This window comes from Cupressus sempervirens, chromosome 10 (genome assembly GCF_028749045.1).
Source record: "Cupressus sempervirens isolate cs-2001-9-10 chromosome 10, ASM2874904v1, whole genome shotgun sequence".
Classification (NCBI taxonomy): domain Eukaryota; kingdom Viridiplantae; phylum Streptophyta; class Pinopsida; order Cupressales; family Cupressaceae; genus Cupressus; species Cupressus sempervirens.
In genome coordinates, this window is record NC_143127.1 from 523,243,596 (window position 1) to 523,262,108 (window position 18,513).

The window sequence follows — 18,513 nt, forward strand, 5'->3', positions numbered from 1 at the left end:
TTTTGCTTTCCCAAGTTAGTGGAAACAGCGCCAATTGATTCCAAATGGATTGCTATTTCCTTCATTTGGCCTCTCTTCTCACTTTTTCAATATATTTTCATATTTACACTCTTGATTCTCTATTGCATTGATCTTACACTCTACAACTTGTTATAACTCTCTTAAGCAATCTATAATACTCTTTCAACATTCTCTTTCAACTCTCTTCTTTCTTTGCTTTCTCAAGCCTTTCAAAGTGATATCATTCTTTCTTTGTTATTATATTTCCTCAAATTGCCTTGGATGCCAAAAAGATGAAAAAGAGTGTACTCACACTATAATACCAAACATGCCTAGAAATTTTTTTTTTGGAAAAAATCAAACCTTAGAAAACTCCCACACACCTCAATGTATAATCTCAAGAATAAGATTACAAAACACTTATTCACACAAAGCCTCTTAAGCATCAAGCAACTCAATTGTAGCTTTACATGAATAAGCATATGAGAATCATATATGCATCCTTCCTATAATCATGTAAACTAAAGATAAATATTTGTTCAATGTCTCAAATTAAATATTTAATCAAGATCCTATGCAACACACAGGTGTCAACAAGAATGAGTATCTCATGTGTCATCCACATCTATGGATACATCATAGTTCAATATTTGTTTTACATTAGTAACATCGTGCAAGACATATAACATGCATTTCCCAATGACTTACAATGCATAGAATCCTGATGCAAGATAAATATTTGAATATTTTCATCAACAAGTCATTTTTAAGTTCTATGTTTAATTGAAATAAAAAGTTATTAATTCATAAGTTGTATTTATTTTCCTAACTAGTTATTTATCTTAATGCATAAGTTGTACTTATTTTCCTAACTAGTTATTTATCTTAAATAGATCTATGTAAAAATATGTAAATTTACATTCTTCATAGGCCTCTCTTTTTTTAAGCCTTGTTATGGATCTTTGAAAAGGAATATATCCATTTATCTAAACTTGATATTTTATTTTATTTTCTACATTATTTACTATATTTATATGTTTTCTAACTTTTAAAGTTATAATTTGAACTATAAAATAAATTTTAAATAAATAAAAGCAAAATAATTCTAAAGTAAATAAAATATTTTTTTTAAAACAAAATATGTTGTATAAAATATTTTATTTATATTGGAATAAGAGTTATTTTTATTTTGAGGATTACTAGATTTATTGAAGAGATAATTTATTTTATTTTACTTTATTTACTTCAAAAAAATTATAATTTTTTTTAATTATCAATATTTTTATTTAACATGTTCAACCCATTACACTTTCCTTCTTAACATTAATATAATTCATCTCTTTATCTAATTAGATTTAATCAAATACCAAAATTTAAATATCTAATCAATCATGAACCGTTATGAAGGGTAATTTAAGAAGTGTTGTTTACAATAATTTTATTTAAAATTTGTACAATTTCAAAAAAAAATCAATATGTTATTTTAAGTATTCATCTCTCAATTTAACTGTTTTTTTAATAAAAGCTTATGCTATTAGTTATATTAATTATTATTTTTATAAAAGCTTATGTTATTAGTTATGTTAATTAAGCACTCAAATTTAGAGTTGGTATTATTTTAAAATAATATATAACTTTTTAAATAGTTACAATGTATAAATATAATCAAATCAATCATGAAAGCCCAGGCACGCAACCTTAAAATGTTGATGAAAAAAGAAAGTAAATGTTTTTCAAAATTGACTTGTTTCTACCATCAAATTAGATATTTAATGGTTAATGGTTACATAAACAATTGTTGTGGTAAATAATGTCATCCCTGTACTTTAAGACAAATAGTCTTCTGTGGACCATGCTTCCATTGCCAAGGAAATGTCCAGCCTATCAACTCTATCATAAGAAATTATAAATTCAATTTATCTCCTTATTTCTCAAATAAAGAAGAGTTAATTATGTTATACGTTTATTTGGGTTAAATGTCAACAACATAAGTAAAGAGCAAATACTTAATGCCCTAGCTTGAAGTTTTTCTTGTTGAATGTCACTAGATTGAAAATGAAAAAAGGGAAAAAAACTTAGGCTTTGAAAACAATGGTATATCTAATTGATATGTTAACGGAAGCATGCCAACATAAAATATGATTTAAATGCACACCACCACCTTTGTCTAACATATTCCAAACAAGTAGGCAAAATATAAGAAAGGCTAATATTAATGCTCAAATGATAAAACGATGGTAAATAAAATCAATCTCATGCTGATGAGAACAGCTAGAAAATAAAAGATATACTTTAAAATACTTGTCGAATGTTTATGTTTATTCTTGAATCTTTAATATAATCCACAAAAGGGGCGTCAAATGAATCTGCAAATTTTGATTGAAAACAAGGTACTTCGGAGCTCTCGCCTGTAAAAATACGAGGAACGCCTGCATAGTTTACAATACAAGAAAAGAATCTGGTAAAACTGTGGTCTCAATAATTTTAACAAACAAATATTATAATAGAGATTATGTTCAACATACAAACGTTTATATTCAATTTATATGACGACAAACAAAACCACTATGGGTAGAGAACATTTTCTTTCCTATCTGTACTCCAAAGAATTGATTATATTCTAAGCCTTCTAGATTGGGCTTATATGTGTGCATATGCAAGTTGCACCTTTGCATGCCTTCGTGCGAATTGCATACTTGTAGCAGAACTTAGAATTAAAAACTCAAGGCACAGGGAGCAAATTAATTGGCAATGAGAGACAAAATATGATCCAAGGCTTAAAAGCATAAAATACTTGACGCCACTTGATATGTTAGAGGCCACCCTTATTGCTATCAATTTTTTTGGCATCACTTTTTCAACACTTAGCTAGTGTACTGTTGTCAAACAGTTTGTATGGACAGAGTATTCATATGATTCTTATCAAGACTGTTCAATTCTTCAAAGGAGTCCAATAATTGTTACAATACTTTTCAAGTTGGACTCAAGAAACCATGCTAATAATTAAAAAGCAGTCTGCTATCATATATCAAATTGTGTCCTTGAATGCAGTTGACTCATTTACAGTGATAGTTTAACTGTATTAATTCAATGACACACAGATTCTGACACTCTAATAACAATTTCAAATCATAGCTCCCTTATCAATAACAACAATAAAGAGATCCACAGAAAACTGCATAAATTATTTTCCTAACATTACATTGAATTATCAACAATTGTAATCTAACCTGTGCAAAGTCATGACAGCTGAAATAAAACAGTCACCCTTAAAAGTGAATGAAGCTACCCAGAATTACAATCTCTGCCTGCTGTCCACTGGTCACGCCACACAACTGTATCCAAAATTGCTGGAAATGCAATACAAATAAGCACTGAAGTCGAGCAACAACCAACATATGCCAATGCCATTAACTCTTTGTTGGAAATTAGACACCAACCTTACTTCTTAGCTCCATGCCAAGAAGATAGAGGTACAGCTCATAGTTTGCAGACTCGGACTCGGAGAGTACTCAGCAAGCCCAAAATTTTCAACTTCGAAAAAACTTGGCATATACTCAACAAAAACTCGGGGAAAACTCGGCAACTCAAAAAGTACTAAAATTTAAAATCTCTTAAAGAAACATATTTTTTTTGTAGAATACAATTACAAAATGTATTAAATTAGTAATTGACATTTCGATAGAGAAAATGTATAGTTTTATAGCACTAAAATGATGTGAAAAATGCATCTAATCCAATGTTTTCCCTACATCAACATTTTTATCTATGTTTTTTAACATCTATAAATACGCGAGAGTTAAACTTGAGAGTACTCGCTCAGCAGAAAAACTTGAGAGTACTCGGCAACTCTGAGAGTACTCAGAGAGTTTGCAAACTATGGTACAGCTACAGAAGATAAAGAAGTCTCTATCGCTGTCCAAGGTGCCCCAAATGTCAAGAAAATGCTCAGACTTCAGCCATATTCCCATGCCAAATTCACAAAGGTAAATTGACTTTCCAAAGAAGCTACAGTGGCAGCAATATGCAAAATCCAACAGAAGTATCCAATGTAGCAGTAAAAGAGTCAACCAAATTGAATTCCTCTTTCCACGTCAGCAAATGCACTTTATCCTTAACACCCAAGGAGATCACAACATCACCCTGTGCTATACATGCACCTTTGTCCATGCCGTCCAACCTATGCTTCCACATCTCACATGTTGAAAACACACCAAAATCTCACTTTAAAAAATCCTCTTGATTATTCACCATATAACACATTAGGCAAATAATGAACTGAGACAACAACAAATCAACACCAAGATTTTTATATGCAGAAAAGCCACAGCGAGCACTTGCTCACAGAGCATGAATATATAATCTGATTACAAAGATGGCAGTACCTCACTGCTCTGGACTTGTAAACAAAGACTCACTGCCAAATATAGATAGTAGCTCACTGCTTCGGACTTGCAAATAGAGGCTCACTACCAAAGTAGCAAGATACGATAAAGTGAAATTCTCCTGATAAGGCAGCTGACCTATGACTCTGTCAACCTCACCAAGACATTGTCTCTGTCTTTATTTCTCTATCACAGTCACAAAATAGCTACCACATAAATTGAACTCTGCTCTTCCAAAACCCTGCTTCGCTTGCTTGTTCTTGTTACTTTTTGTCAAAGCACACACTGTGCTTATATGCAAGATAGGTCATTGGGATTACAAGGTCGGCCATGCCAAAAGCAAATTACAAATTAGCCATGTCAACAACAAATTACAATAAGGTCTCATGCCAAGAGCATCATGACCAAAATATAGGTTACACATAACATGAACCCATCCAGATAAGAGATAAAGATTAAATGCAATACCCAGACCAAAAACACAAAGAATGGTCCGGGGGCCACGAACATTACACAATGTCCAATACCATATCCGCAATCATCAGAACAACTCCCATAGTCATCTTGAACGTCTAGCATCACACAGCCCAGATAACCACATCACTTGTTGGCTATGTGTCATGAGCCTAAATTGTTAATTTAAATTTGTATTTATTATTTAAAATACGAATGAATAAATATAGTTCATTGATATTAATACTAAACAATCTAATGAACAATAATCCATTTACTAATATGAAAGGATAATATTAATCTATATAGAATCAATAGTAAATAGTAATATTAAATATATATATCAATAATGAATCAAAAGCTATCCATAAAATATTCATTACCACTAATAAGCATTTCGGATTTAAAATATATAATTGAATGTGGCAACTAGAAATCGCAACCCATTTCAAAAGGCAAGTCTATTTTCCATGTAGGCACATATTAAAAGCCACAAGGTATGGATGAAGTAAGGAGGATAGAAGGACACATGGACATCGAGGAAGGGCTCCCTTAGTATACTGACACGGAAGCGTACTAATCACAGAGTCTCGAGCAGAGACGTAGTGCTGGTGGTAGCAGGGGAAATAAGGAGGTGGTGAGCTAAGCAGCAGATCGACATAACTAGAAGGTACAAGGAAGGTAGGAAAGGGGCATCTGCCACATAAGCAAAAAGATTTCATACCAAGCAGATAAAATAGTTATGCCAGGGCCCACATTATTATCAGGTGAGGTAAGTAAGTATATATATCACATGTTTAGTTAGGAGTTATCGTGGTGTTAAGAATGGTTAGTTATGTGAAGTAATATTTAGTTATACTTAGCATATAAAGAATATTTATTTATATTTAGTTGTGTGATAATGGTACTATTACTAATATGTAGTAATGGTATTATTATTATTAATTTAGTTATATAATTTATAATGTGAGAAGTCTTAAGAATCATAATTAAGATTTACAAAAGAAATTGAATAATAATAAATGTACTCTTTCAAATATAGTGGATAACATTTATGTTATATGAATTCTTTTAAAGGAAATGTAGTTGATTTGTTAAGCGAATCTTATAGATCTTCTTGGGAATAACCTTCAAGGATGATAGCTAACTAACCAAGGATTGATGTGAGGAACACAAGGGGTCTTCACAAAGGATTATGAAGCCAGACTTGAAAGGTAGTTCCAAGAAGGAAGGCCAAATAATCGAGGGTCATTCCTCAAGAAAAATAAGAATCCTCCTAGAGGGTTAAGAAGTTTGATTGAAGGAATCCTTAGGGATGTGTAGAAATAGTGGCATTCCTAGACATCGATCACTATAGTTGAAATTAATAGAATATGTTACTAATAATTTCAATGGGTAAACTTGTCCTAAGGAGCAAGGACACTACACTATGTTTGAACCTCCACACACTACAATGAGATCCAAACTCCACGTCAAATGCCATATCACTTCCCAATTGTTCGTGTCTAAAGCCATCACAACACATTCCAAACTACAGCATCACTTGGCAACACGTTTCTAGATCACCAAAAATAGTTTCCATATCACCAAGAAACACTACAATCAAGACCACAACTTGAATAGAGTACAAACCACATATTCTTATCTTCAACCTTTTATTTTCAGAGCGAAAACTTTCCGGAAAACACAACTATAACAACTGCTACCGTCAAAACACAACTGTCAACTTCAATTGTATATCACTGCTCCTGAACTACTCACTTTCAAACCTAAGGATATAAGTTTAACAATAAAGCATTGACAAACAACATTCGTACATTATCTCTAGAATACATACCTATCTTCCATTGTTCTATAGCATGCCTAACCCTCTAGTTGCCACCAACAAACCCTCTATCTTTTTGTAATCAACTTTGTAGCATATCTAACCCAAAATTCTTAATTGTGTTGTTTATGTGGGTCCTACCATCCGATAGAACTCCAGTCACTTCAATTGCCTCAACATGTGTCATTGATTTGAGCACTAACACATCTCTTGTAGTGCAAAGCCCTATCACAACCCTTACGGCATCTTTCGTAATGTGATACGATCTATCTAGCCAAATGTATAGTTCATTCAGTGTACTCAATCCTATGATTACAACATAGTCCTCTTCAAACATCAAAAAATTACTCCACAGCCAAAGCCATGTGCCTTAATCCAACATAAATATTCTTAAACTGTCAATTAAATGATTTTCTTATAACTTCTTCAGTTTTCCATGATAATAATCTTCCAAATTGACATGAACATATCAAAAAACATTTTCCTTGTAAATAACTCTTTCATCAATCTTAGATAAAACGTCGTTTGAATCCTTTCCAGACAGAACAAATGAATTCTTATTATGTACAGGTTTGGGTTCGTCATTTACACTTACCAATTCTGCCATCTTTAAGTCGCAGTCTTTTTTGTACTCCCTCACTCTAATCTTGGTTTCTTGAAATCTCCAAATTGCAATTGCACAAATGAGCATAAACAACCAAATAAATATTGTTTACCGATGCCAAAAAGCTAATACACTGTTAACTGAACCAAACAATCACCCTTCCAAATCATGAAACAATAATCTTACCTCCAAAAAAACCTTCAAGCCTTATTACCCTTTTGAGGAGATACTCAACATTCAACCTAGAGGGGGGAAACAGATTCACATGAAAACCCCCCCTCAGATCTCGCAATCTGAGTCATTTATCAAAAGAGGGAACAACAACCAGAATGGATGTTGGACCACCTTCAGAAGCACCTTTTGTTTTCTTCATCAAATGTGTCTTGTTCTTTCCCTAGTCTTCTGCAAACATTGGATGAACATTCTTTTGATCCATATTCTTGCAAATCCTAGCAATATATCTTGTTATTTTGCAGTTATAGCAAACTTGACCATCCTTTTTCATTCTCACAATTTCAATCTTCCCGACATTGTTCACTATTCTGCAATCAACCATTCTGTGTCCATATCCAATTCAACCATAGCAATATCCATTGAAGTTCTTAACAATTCTATTCATGTCCATTCTAATTCTGCATTGAAAAGTCCAAACTTATTGCAATGATAGCATCTTCCAATAAAGACAACCTTTTTTTGACTCTTATATTCACTAGCTTTGTGCCCTATTTTAATGTAAGAAAAACAAGCTCCATTAAAAGATCAACAACTGGAATGAATAGGAGGTCTCTAGTTCAATGGATTCTTTTTATCTTCTGCCTGCATCTGATTTACCAAACCCTTTTCATTTTTCATCTGCTTCCACTCTCCCAAATCCTTCTTGTCTTCCACCAGTTTTTCTGATTCATTTCTTTAATCAAAGTTCTTCAATAATGCACTATCCACTTTCTCCTCGCCGATTGATTGTCTAAGTTCCATTTTGAGTTTCTCAACACACTCCTTGTTCTTCACATCAAGCTTTGTATTAAGTTCTTGAGTTTTAACTTCCGGTTTTAAGTTTTAACCCTTTTCCAATTTGTTCCTTGGCTTATTTAAACTTCTTTTTCAGTCTGGAGCATTCATTAGCCTTGTTGTTAAGCTTTTCGTCAACATCTTCTATTTCCCTTTTCGAATCTTCCAGAAGCATTCTTTGAAATACAATCTTGTCTTCAACCTTCTTCAAATTGAATTTGGTTGCATCCAGATCAGCCAACGCAAATCTCAGCTCATTTTCCATGGAAGTTTTGTTTCGACATCTTCATCCTAGGCACACTGCCTGCAACCATCCATATCATTGATTTCTTCACATTATGTTGAAGACTCCGGATCTACCTCAAGTGATTAAGCTTATTCAAGAGGAATCTAGCTAATTAGTATAAACCAAAATCTCACTTAAGCAATCAACTATCTCGATTGTTCAATACATGACGCATTAGGAAAATAATGAATTGAAACAACACATCAATACCAGGATTTTTATAGATGGAAACCCAAATTGGGAAAAACCACAGTGGTGCCCAGAGCTAAATCACTAAATATGTAATCTAATTACTATTACAATTATATCTCCAAGTATCTTGTTTATTGTTCTTTTGATGGACAATGTAGTAAATCTTGTATAAATTAGAATGCTTCTAATATTATTATTATTCTTCCATTATTAGAATGTTTCTAATAACGACTGTTTCACAATAGAAGAATAGCTTTTTTTAATCTATAAATGAGTGTCTTGCTCATTCATTAATTTATCCAATATTTTCCCAAATTACCTGTGTAACATGGTATCAGAGCTAAATTAATATTTCTTTGAAAAAATTATAATTTCTTTCAAAAATTATTCATTTAAAATTTTTGAAGTTTGTTGGACTGAGTTTTCTGTGACCAGTTTGGTCGTTATTTGTCTCATCACTGTTTTTCTACACCTTTTTTGTTGACTTGATCATTTCTTTGGTCATTTGTTCCTGTCAACTTCTTCTTTTTTTGTAACTGCAAAAATTGCTGTATTGGTTTTTGGTTGTGTGCGCATTTGCAAACAAATTTCTGATAGATGAAGTTTACAAAAACATGACTTTCAGATTGTCATTTTTCTCCTTCCCAGAGTCGTGTGAGCCTTTTTTGAAGCTTATTCAACCTGTTTTAAGGTCATTTTTCTGCAAAAACGACTGCATTTAGCGTCAATTGTTGTTCGTGGCTCGTTACTACAGTTTTCCTAAGGTGGACGACCATTCCTTTGAGTTCATTCTACAATAAACAAGTGTCTTTCATCTCTTGCAAACTCCTTTTTTGGCGACAAGTTCCTTTGCAAATGGAAGCCCTTTTTTTCATCTGTGGCCCAGTTATTGCAACAATTTCAGCCTCCACAACATTCTTTGTTGGTTGTTTAGTTTTGCTAAGACCATTTCTATACCACTTGTGCCTACAACCAGATTTTTTTATAAATCTATGGATTTATACTTCATTTTCTAGCTGACATGGTCAGCTTGAAATCCTGATTACAAATTCTTGTTGGATTTTTTGACAGCTTCCTGGTTTCTCAATTTTTGGGTCTTCCAAATATATATTGCCTTGGGATCCATGCCCAGAAACCTATTGTTCAGTCTCGAAATTTGTGTGTGTGTGTGTGTGTGTGTGTTGCTTTAATCTTATTCAAAACGTGATTTTCACATGTTGAACATATTTTGCCTTGATATTCATGTTGCCATTCGATCATCCAACTTTGACCTCAATTTTCTACAATGATTTCTTTGACAAATATTCAGCTTGAGGGAGTCAGAAACTCAACAATAGAAACTACAATTTGAAGTAGTGTGGTGCAGGGCACCAAGATAAAATTGCATGATAATACATTAGGTGATGGAGTCTAGGACTTTTAGAGTCAAGACCACATGTAAGGGCAAATGGATCCTTGGTATCATTATAAACCAGGATGCCATTTGAAGCAAAGGTCAAATTTAGGCAATTTAAGTTGTTTTAGGAGGGGATAAGGAATTTTTTGTTTCCTAAGTAGTTCTAGGTGTCTTAGTAATCATTTGATATGATTTTGAAGCCTAGGTAGGTAATTAGGACAAAAATTGTCAAAAGATCAAAAATTGCAAAAAATGCAAAAAAGTTGCTAAACAACAATTTTTGCAAAAAATGTTGTTAAACTGCAAGGAGGTTGTACGGTCTTCATAACCATTCAAAAAGTGGTTGTGACCATTGGCAAACATCTATTTAAGGTTTCCACATGAGGAGAAACCCATTGTACGGATGGGTGAACAGCAAGCACAAATAAAAACTCAGAATTTCTGTCATTTTCTCTGTTTTTTCATTTCTGTACAGCCTGTACGGATTGGTAGGAGTGAAAGTTTGGCATGGTTGGATAGAGGAGTGAGTCAGTGTTCTATTGCAGTTTGTTTTAAGTCTTTATCTAACCTGCAGCAAAAGTTATACCAGTTTTTCTAGGAGTTGGTCTGATTTGCCCTAAATCTGAGGGTTTCACAAAGATGTCCTCCTAACTTGCAATTCCACCATGGGATTTCAATGCCCCTTGGGGGAATACAAGTTAGGAGAGGGTACTCCATGATGGCAGAGACTCAGAGCTGTAGGTGCATGTTTCCTATTTTTACCAGCAAGCCCTAGACTGAACATTGCCATATGTCTAGTCTAGATTCGAAGAAGGTGGTTCAGGCTCCCAAATCAATTGATTTGACCCAGATGAAGGGTGTAGGAGGATTGTTTGGATGAGGAGAAGAGTTCCAAGGGGTGGAGTTAGGTCTGTGAACCCATTTGCTTACGCTTCCTTTGTTAACCCAGCCTAATCTAGCCAATTAGGTCTGTGACTCAATGTGAGTGTTAATTTGTGCTGGAGCAGAGTCAGAGTCTGATCTCTTGGAATCTTTAAGAAAAGGTTAAAAGGGTGTCCAAAAAGGTGAGAAGATAGTTTGGTCCTTTGGGAAGTTTGGGAGTTTGACCGAGAAAGCAAGAATTAGACCTATTAGGAATGCTGGTAACATTTGTGTAAATCACTTGTTAGGTGTTTGAGAACTCCAAAGTTGGGAGAGTCTTGATGGATTAGGTCCATATAAGTCTTTTCTATTAGAAGAGTTGAGTTATAAATCCATCTAGGAAGAGTTTGCCTTTTAGGCCTATTGGAGAAAGAGAATCCCTAAGAGTTGTGGTTGATCTAAGTTGGTCAAGAACCCTAGGTTTGAGGGTTAGGCTTGAAGAGTGGAGTCCACTTGCAAGGTAGAGGATATTTTTGTTAGAAGCCTTTTTTATCAGTCTGCAACCATTAAGGAAGGTTGAAGTGCTGTTTGGGATTCGGAGAGTGAATAGGTGCTTTTGGCTGCAAGCTCTGCATCATAGTGTATGATGACGATATTTGAATACAAATATCTTGACAAAATTGTTTTAGGCAAGACTGATCGTTCTACAAATGAAGGCAAAAGCAAGGCCAATTTGATGAGCAAAATTGAGAAGTTATAATGCTCATCAAACTCTCAGTTTTGAATGATCAACTCTCGCAAGTTCCTTTTGGCAAAACAGCTGCAAAAATTTGGAGTCATCTACAAGGTTTGCATGAAACCTTTGATAAAGAGTTGTGCATTCTTCCTAAAATGCATGCTCTTCGCGATCATTATGGATGAACAGGTGTCCCTATAGGAACATCTCAATAAAATCAAGGACATTTGAGATCAGTAGGAAGCCATTGGATGCAAAATGAAAGAAGAGATGGCAATAATCACCCTGCAGGGTCTATTGTCTTCCTATGAGCACTTTGTTGAAACTCTCAACACTGCTTCCACTCATGCTGGAATATTTTTTCTGATCTTTACATAATGCTTTTACAGAAAGATCGCTGAAACAACAATTCGGCAGAGGTACCATTTCATCTTCGACGGCAGAGGTACCATTTCATCTTCGAACAGACAAGCTTTTTGTGCTCAAACCAAAATCGAACTTAAGTAATCAACTATCTTGATTATGCACCACATAACTCATTTAGCAAATAATGACTTGAAACAAAACATCAACACCAAGATTTTATGCGTGGAAAACCCAAATTAGGAAAACCCACAGTGAACACTTGCTCAAAGCTAAATCACTAAATATACAATCTAATTACTATTAGAATGATATCTTGTTCATTATTCTTTTAATGATCAATTTTGTAAATCTTGTAAATATTAGAATGCTTCTAATATTATAATTATTCTTTCATTATTAGAAAAATTTCTAATAACAACAATTGTTTTGTAATAGAAACTTTGTCTTTGTAATCAATAAATGAGTGTCTTGCTCATTCATTAATTTATCCAATATTTTACCACATTACTTGTGTAACATGGTATCAAAGCTAAGTTAATATTCTTTAAAAAAAATCATTTCATTCAAAAATTATTTGCTTAAATTTTTTGAACTTTGTTGGAATCAAAGTTTCTCTAACTTGTTCCATGGTCAGTTTTTAGCTAATCATTGTTTTCTTGCAAGATTTCCATCGGCTTGATCATTTCTTTGATCCTTTGTTCTAGTCAACTCCCTTTTTTTCTAACTGCGACAGTCGGTGTGTTGGTCTTTGGCCACGTGTGGTTTTGCAGATGAAATTATGATCGACAAAGTTTACAAAATGCGACTTTTAGATCACATTTTTTTATCCTTCCAAATGTCGTGCGAGCCTTTTCTGGAGTTTTCCCAACCTGCATTAAGGTCATTCTTCTGCAAAAAATTACTGTACCTAGCGTCATCAATCATTCACAGCTCGTTACTAGGGTTTTCCTGATGTGGACAACTATTCCTTTGACTTCATTATGTTACAAACGAGTTTTTTTCATCTCTTGCAAGCTCTTTTATTTTAGTGATGAGTTTCTCTGCAAATGGGAGTCATTTTTTTCATCTATGGCCCAATTATTGCAACATTTCCAGCTTACATGACCTTCTTCCTTAAGTTGTTTAGTTTTGCTATGACAATTTTCATACTGCCAATGCCTACATATGGATTCTTTCATGTAAATCTGTGGATATACTTTCCAAGCAACTAGGGTTTCTTCAAAACCCTTTGATTTTTTGGTCGAGTTGAATTTCTGATTACAAATTCTTGCATTTTCAGAGAGAGAAGGTGTCTCTGAAAACTTTTGGGTCTTCCAAACAAATATTGCCTTGGGAACCATGCCCAAAAATTTGTTGTTCAGCCTTAAAATTTGTGCTATCTTAGTTAGTCTTATTCAAAACGTGATTTTCACATGTTGAACATGTTTTGTCTTGTTATTTGTGTCACCTTTTGGTCAACCAGCATTGACCTCAACTTTCTACAATGGCATCTCTGACGAATATTCTACTTGAGGAGTTAGAAACTACAATACTCGGAAGCAACATATGATGATGATCTTTGAATACAGATCTCTTGACAAAATTGTTTTGGGGAAGACTGATCATCCCACAAATGAAGGCAAAAAGCAGGACAAATTTGATGAGCAAAATCAAGAAGTTATCATGCTCATCAAACTTTTAGTCACAGATGATCAACTCTTGCAAGTTCCTTCTGGCAAAACACCTACAAAAATTTGGAGTCATCTAAAAGATTTGCATGCAACCTTTGATAGAGAGTAGTGCATTCTTCCTAAAAAACATGCTCTTCACAATCATTATGGATGAACAGGCGTCCTAATAGGAACATCTCAATAAGATCAAGGGCATTCAAGATTAGTTGGAAGCCACTGGACGCAAAATGAAAGAAGACATGGCAGTGATCACTTTGAAGAGTCTATTGTATTCCTATGAGCACTTTGTTGGAACTCTCAACATTGCTTCCACGCATGCTGCTATATCTTTTCCGACCTTCACATTATGCTTTTATAGAAAGATTGTTGGAACAACAATTTGATAGTGGTACCAGTTCATCTTCGAACATGCAAGCTTGTTGTACTCAAACCAAAACCTCACTTAAGTAATCAACTATCTTGATTATTCACCACATAACTCATTAAACAAATAATGATCTGAAACAACGCTGCAACACCAAGATTTTTATACGTGAAAAACCAAAATTGGGAAAAAGCATAGTGAGAACTTGCTCAAAGCAAAATCACTGAATGTATAATCTAATTATTATTAGAATAGTGTCTCCAAATATCTTGTTTATTATTATTTAAATGGTCAATATTGCAAATCTTGTAAATATCAAAACATCTCCAATATTATGTTCATTCGTTTGTTATTAGAATGTTTCTAATGACAATGATTGTTTCGTAATAGAAACATCATTTGTGTAATCTAAAAATGAGTGTGTTGTTCATTCATTAATTTATCCAATATTTTACCAATTACCTATGTAACATGGTATCAAAGCTAAGTAAATATTTCTTTGAAAAAATTATAAGTTCTTTCAAAAATTATTCATTTAAATATTTTGAAATTTGTTAAAATTGAAGTTTTCTCTTACTCGTTCCTTGGTCATTTTTTCGCTCATCAAGTGTTTTGACAAGTTTTTTGTCAACTCAATCATTTCTTTGGTCTACAAAGTTTTGATTGATGAAGTTTACAAAAATGTGACTTTCATATTATCATTTTTATTCTTTCTAGCGCCATGCAAGCCTAATCTAGAGTTTTTCAACTTGTTTTAAGATCATTTTCTACAAAAATAGTGGTATTAGCATGATCTGTAGTTTGCGGCTTGTCACTAGGGTTTTTCTGAGGTGGATAACCATTCATTTGAGTACATTTTTCTATTAACAAGTTGCTTTCATTTCTTGCAAGCTCTTTTTTTTGGGTGACAAGTTTATCTACAAATGGGAGACATTTTTATCATTTGTCGACTTGTTATTGCACCATTTTCAACTTGCACAACCTTCTTTCTTGTTTGTTTAGTTTTGCTAAGACCATTTTTATATTGCTTGTGCCTACAATTGGATATTTTTGCATAGATGTATAGATTTATTGACCATTTTCCAGCTGACTAGACTTTATTTTTGGGTTGGGTTGAAATTCTGATTACAAACTCTTTATGGGTTTTTCAAGAGCTATTTTGGGTGTCTCAAAAATGTTGGGTCCTCCAGATAAACATTGCCTTGGTATCCACTCCTAAAATTTTGTTATTTAGTCTAGAATTTTGTGTACATATTGAACATATTTTGCCTCGACATTCGTCTCGCAATTTAGTCAACCAACTTTGATCTGAATTTTCTACAATGACATCTCTAACAAATATGTTGCTTGAGAAAATAAAAAACTCAAAAGCAAAAACTACAATGCTTGGAAGCAACATATAATAATGATCTTTAAATACACATGACAAAATAATTTTGGGCAAGACTAATTGTCCTATAGATGAAGGCAAAGAGGACAAATTTGTTGAGCAAAATGGAGAAGTTATCATGTTGATCGAATTCTCAATCATGGATGATCAACTTGTTGGTTCCCAGAACCGCAGATCAAAATCCTACGAGTCTTGCCAACTCAATGCTAGGATATCCAACTAGTTATGGCCAACTTGACGGGATTGATCGATGCGATCCAAATCCCCTACAATTCTAACTCTGCAAAACCAAGGTGGGTGCACCAAATCCTAAACAAAACACTTAAGCCCAAGATGCTTATAGCAGATTGGTTAGAATATGAATACAACGAAAGTTTTCCAAATGGCAAGAATTATAGAAAGCTTTTAACTTGCAAATACGAATTAAGAATAAGGAATATGAGTGTTTTAAATAAAAGAATAAGTAAATGCAACAAATGAATATATTAATTCTTCAAAGGAAACAATTGCCAGCATATGGATTGCAAATTATGAAAAATATAAAGACCAATGCCGAAGGCCAATAGAGTCATTATTATAAGTTTAAAACGTACAACTTTATAAAATTCTACGCACATCAATTATAAACAATTTAGTAATCAAGATTGGACAAATGAAATATATGGATGAAATTTTAAAATAGTCTACAATGTATTTTAACTCCTATGGTAGCAAGACAAAGTAGACATAGATTCTGAAAGAATTAAATATTTCTCAATATCTATGATATTTGATTTTAAAATGCTATAATTGATCATGTCCACTTATCTATCATATAAATTATTTATAAAATTAAAAATAATAATTATACAGGACGAAACTATATAATATTTTAACTCTAAATCTTCATGCAAATAAAATATATATTTCTTTCTAATCATGCTAGAAATAAAATTGCACTAGAGACACTCCTTACGAATGATCCATCCAATGCAATTTGACTCCAGAATCGCATGAAAATATCATTCAATAATCCAAAATCCACAGGCTTAGTTCAAAACTTCATTTCTTTACCAATAAAAGAATATAAAATATCGTAGTGCATATAGTATGCAAAAATTAGCAAGAGTCCATATGAATTGTCTTTGTCATCTCTTACATCTTGTATTTATAAAGGATGAAGGGTTCCTCATCCCTTCACAAAAAAACACACCTTTTCAAAATTAATAACTAATTACATATACTTAAAACATCTTTGACCGAACAATTACATATTTTGTGTTCATTAAACAATACCCAAATACTATACTCCGTTGTTGGCAAAAACTGAAATACTCGTGCGTAAAACTCTTTCTCCAAAGTGTGATTTCAGGAGGAAGGGCTCTATTTCAATCCTTTCAACGATGTGAATATATATTTTCGGATATCCTCCTACACTTGCTTCGCATGCACGTCTCCATACCATCATAGTCTTGGAACATCAGGAAACTATATATCTTTATCCTTGATTTTGGAAAATTATGGTGATGATGTGCAACGTGTCTCCCACAATATTTTGTATTTTGCCACCACCGTAGTTATTCACGGTTCATTGAGTGTAGGTGCTTCCTCCATAAATGATTCTTTTACTTAGTATATTATTCTGAATCAAAACAATATTCATCCTTTCATTAGCACTTGAATCCATACTTCCAACTTCAACATGCATTCCATTGACATTCAGTTTCTTATGTGCAGTGGGCTTGCTCATCTACGAATATATTGAAATCATTTCCCATTTGCCAATTTTCGAATCGTGCTCCTTTCTCTGGTCGCTGCTTCTTCCGCTTGCAAGCCGCTATTTAGTGGCATTTGCTCGCTATCACTATCCCTTTCTACTTGCATTGTATTAGTCTTCCATATTGGAGTTGCTTCATGAGGTGTATTTTGTCAAATCTTTCTATGTTTGTATAAATATGTTTGTTGTACGTGATCAATTTGTTCCAACTACACTATCTCTCAAACCATTGTATTATCCTTCTTGCCATTAATGGATTGTTGTTGTTTGTCTTTTTGCTCTTTCTTTAATTCTCCGTGAACCACTTATAACTACCCTACTCATGGCTTTTAATGCTTTGAAACATATTTTTTGAATATTAGTGGGTAAGATCTAAAGATTTTCCCTTTGGCATGATATTTGGGGCTATAAATTTGCCAAAATTTTAGAGTTCCATCAGTGGCTTTTGTTGGGGACATATGCCCCTTGCGGGCGTAATGAGATTCTAGCTATCTTTGGAGGAGCAGACCGAGCATCGATGCTTAACACGATACACAGTGAACTTAGGTGGCCCCAGGCCCCCCCAAAATAGTGAATAATACTTCTTTTCTCTATCGAACACCCGATTTTGATTGTGTAACACTTTGAACCTACTAAATATGGTATTATATTGTTGCTTAATAAAATCTGATCCATTAAGAAATGTTAGAAAACAATCATTATATAACATGTGCATTTCATTCATCACTTGTCTTGACTTAAATCTTACCATTGCTTTATCAACAAGATCACTTGAAAAGAAATAAATTTCAGTGTCATTTAATCCTAACATCTGATCTCTTGCTTTATTGATTTGATCAGTACACATGGAAGAAAAATCCTCAAAAGAAATATGATGGAGGCTTAAAAGCATTTCCATAAGCATATTCTTAACAGATAATATCATAAATTCTTCAAGGATACTTACCTCGATATGCTGCTTATATCTTATACCTGAATCAAATGCATCATTCTTGTGGGCAATTCTTATTTCTTCTACTTCATCATTACAATATTTGGTATCTGACTCATGCTTAGCCTTCAAGAGGTTATCCAGTGTACTGTTGTTTTTGCTGAATGTAAGGTCCGTATGTATGTAATCAGTCGTACTTGCATCAGAACGAGTCACCTTTGTTTGATTTTCCTTATGCACACAATCTGCCCCACATTCCGAATGATTCTCCTCACAAGAAGATTTTATAT

The 18,513-nt window shown here is 33.4% G+C and overlaps 1 protein-coding gene across 3 annotated transcripts in view; it reads right to left on the bottom strand.

The window, feature by feature from the left end:
* Positions 1–2,197: 2,197 nt before the first annotated feature.
* LOC149534949 (oxidoreductase, 2OG-Fe(II) oxygenase family protein) overlaps positions 2,198–18,513 on the bottom strand; it is a 62,512-nt gene continuing 46,196 nt past the window's right edge. For all 3 annotated transcript variants that reach the window (XM_089804200.1, XM_089804199.1, XM_089804201.1), the window contains exon 6: positions 2,198–2,429. In XM_089804200.1, the coding sequence (XP_089660326.1) occupies positions 2,293–2,429 (137 nt within the window). In that variant the 3' untranslated portion in view covers positions 2,198–2,292. The remainder of the gene's footprint in view (positions 2,430–18,513) is intronic.